The sequence below is a fragment of the Chrysemys picta genome, chromosome 11, assembly GCF_011386835.1.
Source record: "Chrysemys picta bellii isolate R12L10 chromosome 11, ASM1138683v2, whole genome shotgun sequence".
NCBI lineage: Eukaryota > Metazoa > Chordata > Testudines > Emydidae > Chrysemys > Chrysemys picta.
This window is the reverse complement of record NC_088801.1, coordinates 75,947,589-75,952,657: the sequence shown is the minus strand read 5'-3', so window position 1 is coordinate 75,952,657 and position 5,069 is coordinate 75,947,589. Positions and strand designations below refer to the sequence as shown.

General features: G+C 53.2%; 1 protein-coding gene across 1 annotated transcript; it reads right to left on the bottom strand.

Annotated features, from left to right (window-relative positions):
- Positions 1-3,113: 3,113 nt before the first annotated feature.
- On the bottom strand, positions 3,114-4,755 carry LOC135974411 (uncharacterized). The gene is made up of 2 exons (XM_065562224.1): positions 4,212-4,755; positions 3,114-3,616 (listed from the first exon to the last, which is right to left on the bottom strand). The coding sequence occupies exons 1-2, from the start codon at positions 4,753-4,755 to the stop codon at positions 3,114-3,116; spliced, it is 1,047 nt and encodes a 348-aa protein (XP_065418296.1).
- Between the last annotated feature and the right edge of the window lie 314 nt (positions 4,756-5,069).

Here is a 5,069-nt window from a genome sequence, read left to right as displayed (position 1 = left end):
ATATGTCCTCTGGGTGTCGGCAGACGTGGGACTGCATTGCTGCACAGCAGCAGCTGCTAACTGCCTTTTGGCGGTAGACGGTGCAGTAGACTGGTAGCCTTCATCGGCGATCTGGGTGCTGGCAGCCGTGGGGCTTGCCTTTTGGCAGTAAATGGTGTATTACGACTATTAGCCGTCCTATTACAAGTCGGGTCATCGCACATTAGCAGAGTCTTCCCCGAGCAGCCGATTGTGCAATAGGCCTGAAGACCATCGTCATACGCCGCCCCGTATTTGCTGCCAAGCACCCAGAAAGATGCCGAGGGCTATCAGTCACGCTGCACCGTCGTCTTAAGATGTAAAAAATAGATTTGCTCTGTATTCATTTGCTTCCCCCTCCCTCCGTCAAATCAACGGCCTGCTAAGCCCAGGGTTTTCAGTTTAATCTTTGGGGGGAACATTCTGTGTGACAGTTGTTTGTGTTTCTCCCTGATGCACAGCCACCGTTCTTGATTTTAATTCCCTGTGCCTGTACGCCATGTCGTCACTCGGCCCCCCTCCCTCCTTCCCCTAGTCCGTCAGATACTACGTTTGCGCCACAGCTCAGAGAGCCGAGAAGCGGTTCGCGCCTTTTCTTTGAATTCTGGGTTGAGATCCCAATGCCCGGATGATGCAAAACAGTGTCGCGGGCGGTTCTGGGTACATGTCGTCAGGCCCCTCCCCCCTCGTCACAGCAACGCAGACAATAGATTCGCGCCTTTTTACCTGGGTTACCTGTGCAGACAACATATCACGGCAAGCATGGAGCCCGCTCAGCTCAGCTGAGCTCACCGTCACCATATGTCCTCTGGGTGCTGGCAGACGTGGGACTGCATTGCTACACAGCAGCAGCTGCTAACTGCCTTTTGGCGGTAGACGGTGTAGCATGAGTGATAGCCATGGGGCTGGCAGCCGTAGGGCTGCATTGCACCAGCCCCTTGCCAGGCGATGGTATATTATGACTGGTATCCGTCGTCATCGTATTGGTGTGGCTGTCAATCATGGCCACCTGGGCAGACATGCTACTGTTTCGATGATGATGGCTACCAGTCGTAATATACTATTTTCTGCCAATTGCCCAGTATTGTCTGCTAAGCACCCAGAAGAGGCCGAGGGCGATGCTGGGTGCTGGCGGACGTGGGGCTGGCAGACGTGGGGCTGCATTGCTACACAGCAGCAGCCCCTTGCCTTTTGGCAGATGATGGTATTTTATGATTGGTATCCGTCATCGTCGTACTGGTATGGCTGTCACTCATGCTGCACCGTCGGCTGCCACCTTAAGATGTAAAAAATAGATTTGTTCTGTATTCATATGCTTCCCCTTCCTCCGTGAAATCAATGGCCTGCTAAGCCCAGGGTTTTCATTTTAATCTTTGGGGGGACCATTCTGTGTGACAGTTGTTTGTGTTTCTCCCTGTTCCTGTACCTGTACGCCATGTCGTCACTCGGCCCTCCCTCCCTCCCGCCCTCCCTCCTTCTCCTGGTCCATCAGATACTACTTTCGCGCCTTTTTTCTGACCAGGCGCCATAGCTAGCACTGGGATCATGGAGCCCGCTCAGATCACCGCGGCAATTATGAGCACTATGAACACCACGCGCATTGTCCTGGAGTATATGCAGAGCCAGGACATGCCAAGGCGAAACCCGGACCAGGCGAGGAGGCGATTGCAGCGCGGCGACGAGAGTGATGAGGAAATTGACATGGACATAGACCTCTCACAAGGCACAGGCACCAGCAATGTGGAAATCATGGTGTCACTGGGGCAGGTTGATGCCGTGGAACGCCGATTCTGGGCCCGGGAAACAAGCACAGACTGGTGGGACCGCATCGTGCTGCAGGTATGGGACGATTCCCAGTGGCTGCGAAACTTTCGCATGCGTAAGGGCACTTTCATGGAACTTTGTGACTTGCTGTCCCCTGCCCTGAAACGCCAGGATACCAAGATGAGAGCAGCCCTCACAGTTGAGAAGCGAGTGGCGATAGCCCTGTGGAAGCTTGCAACGCCAGACAGCTACCGGTCAGTCGGGAATCAATTTGGAGTGGGCAAATCTACAGTGGGGGCTGCTGTGATCCAATTTGCCAGGGCAATGAAAGACCTGGTGATAGCAAGGGTAGTGACTCTGGGCAACGTGCAGTCAATAGTGGATGGTTTTGCTGAAATGGGATTCCCAAACTGTGGCGGGGCCATAGACGGAACCCATATCCCTATCTTGTCACCGGAGCACCAAGCCACCGACTACATAAACCGCAAGGGGTACTTTTCAATGCTGCTGCAAGCCCTGGTGGATCACAAGGGACGTTTCACCAACATCAACGTGGGATGGCCGGGAAAGGTACATGATGCTCGCGTCTTCAGGAACTCTGCTCTGTTTCGAAAGCTGGAGGAAGGGACTTTCTTCCCGGACCAGAAAGTGACCATTGGGGATGTTGAAATGCCTATCGTGATCCTTGGGGACCCAGCCTACCCCTTAATGCCATGGCTCATGAAGCCGTACACAGGCAGCCTGGACAGGAGTCAGGACCTGTTCAACTACAGGCTGAGCAAGTGCCGAATGGTGGTGGAATGTGCATTTGGACGTTTAAAAGCGCGCTGGCGCAGCTTACTGACTCGCTCAGACCTCAGCGAAAAGAATATCCCCATTGTTATTGCTACTTGCTGTGCGCTCCACAATATCTGTGAGAGTAAGGGGGAGACCTTTATGGCGGGGTGGGAGGTTGAGGCAACTCGCCTGGCCGCTGATTACGCGCAGCCAGACACCAGGGCGGTTAGAGGAGCACAGCAGGGCGCGGTGCGCATCAGAGAAGCTTTGAAAACGAGTTTTGTGACTGGCCAGGCTACTGTGTGAAACTTCTGTTTGTTTCTCCTTGATGAACCCTCCAAACCCCCCCCACCGACCCGGTTCACTCTACTTCCCTGTAAACCAACCACCCCACCCCACCCTCCCCTCCCGCTTGCAGAGGCAATAAAGTCATTTTTTTTTAACATTCATGCATTCTTTATTAGTTCCTTACAGAGGTAGGGGGATAATTGCCAAGGTAGCCTGGGATGGGTGGGGGAGGAGGGATGGAAAAGGACACACTGCATTTTAAAACTTTAACTCTTATTGAAGGCCAGCCTTCTGATGCTTGGGCGATCATCTGGGGTGGAGTGACTGGGTGGACGGAGGCCCCCCCACCGTGTTCTTGGGCGTCTGGGTGAGGAGGCTATGGAACTTGGGGAGGAGGGCTGTTGGTTACACAGGGGCTGTAGCGGCGGTCTCTGCTCCTGCTGCCTTTCCTGCAACTCAACCATACGCTCGAGCATATCAGTTTGATGCTCCAGCAGACGGAGCATTGCCTCTTGCCGTCTGTCTGCAAGCTGACGCCACCTATCGTCTTCAGCCCGCCACTTGCTCTGTTCTTCCCGCGATTCAGCCCGCCACCTCTCCTCTCGTTCATATTGGGCTTTTCTCATCTCCGTCATTGACTGCCTCCACGCATTCTGCTGTGCTCTATCAGCCTGGGCGGACATCTGCAGCTCCGTGAACATCTCGTCCCTCGTCCTACGTTTTCTCTTTCTAATGTTCACGAGCCTCTGCGAAGGAGAAACATTTGCAGCTGGCGGAGGAGAAGGGAGAGGTGGTTAAAAAAGACACATTTTAGAGAACAATGGGTACACTCTTTCATTACAAGGTCGCATATTTCGGCTTGCAGGCAGCCATCGTAGGCCACAGTGTTTTGGCTTTTTTAACCTTCTTAACATGCGGGAAAGGTTGCAAACAGCAGCGCATTTCCCATATCAAGGATGAATTGGGTTGTCCATTTAAAATGGGGTTTCAATGTAAAAGGAGTGGCTGCGGTTTCCCGGTTAACATGCGGCACAAACACAAGTAAACCCCCCCGCCCCACACACACACACGATTCTCTGGGATGATCACTTCACCCCTCCCCCCACCGCGTGGTTAACAGCGGGGAACATTTCTGGTCAGAAGAGCAGGAACGGGCGCCTCTGAATGTCCCCTTAATAAAATCACCCCATTTCAACCAGGAGAGCTTTCTGGAGATGTCCCTGGAGGATTTCCGCTCCATCCCCATACACGTTAACAGACTTTTCCAGTAGATGTACTGGCCGCGATTGCCAGGGCAAAGTAATCATTAAACACGCTTGCTTTTTTTTTGTAATGTTTACAAATAGTTACAAAGTTACACTCACCAGAGGTCTCCTGTGTGCCCTGAGGGTCTTGGGTGAGTTCGGGGGTTACTGGTTCCAGGTCCAGGGTCACAAACATATCCTGGCTGTTGGGGAAACCGGTTTCTCCGCTTCCTTGCTGCTGTGAGCTACCTACAGTACCTCCATCGTCATCATCCTCCTCGTTCCCCGAACCGTCTTCCCTGTGTGTTTCTCCAGTGAGAGAGTCATAGCACACGGTTGGGGTAGTGGTGGCTGCACCCCCTAGGATCGCATGCAGCTCCGCGTAGTAGCGGCAAGTTTGCGGCTCTGCCCCGGACCTTCCGTTTGCTTCTCTGGCTTTGTGGTAAGCTTGCCGTAGCTCCTTAATTTTCACGCGGCACTGCTGTGTGTCCCTGTTATGGCCTCGGTCCTTCATGGCCTTGGAGATCTTTTCTAATACTTTTCCATTTCTTTTACTGCTACGGAGTTCAGCTATCACTGCTTCATCTCCCCATATGGCGAGCAGATCTCGTACCTCCCGTTCGGTCCATGCTGGAGCTCTTTTGCGATCCTGGGAGGACTCCATCACGGTTACCTGTGCTGATGAGCTCTGCGGGGTCACCTGTGCTCTCCACGCTGGGCAAACAGGAAATGAAATTCAAACCTTCGCGGGTCTTTTCCTGTCTACCTGGTCAGTGCATCTGAGTTGAGAGTGCTGTCCAGAGCGGTCACAATGAAGCACTGTGGGATAGCTCCCGGAGGCCAATAACGTCGAATTCCGTCCACACTACCCCAATTCCGACCCGCAAAGACCGGTTTTATCGCTAATCCCCTCGTCAGAGGTGGTGTAAAGAAACCGGTTTAAAGGACCCTTTAAGTCGAAAGAAAGGGCTTCGTTGT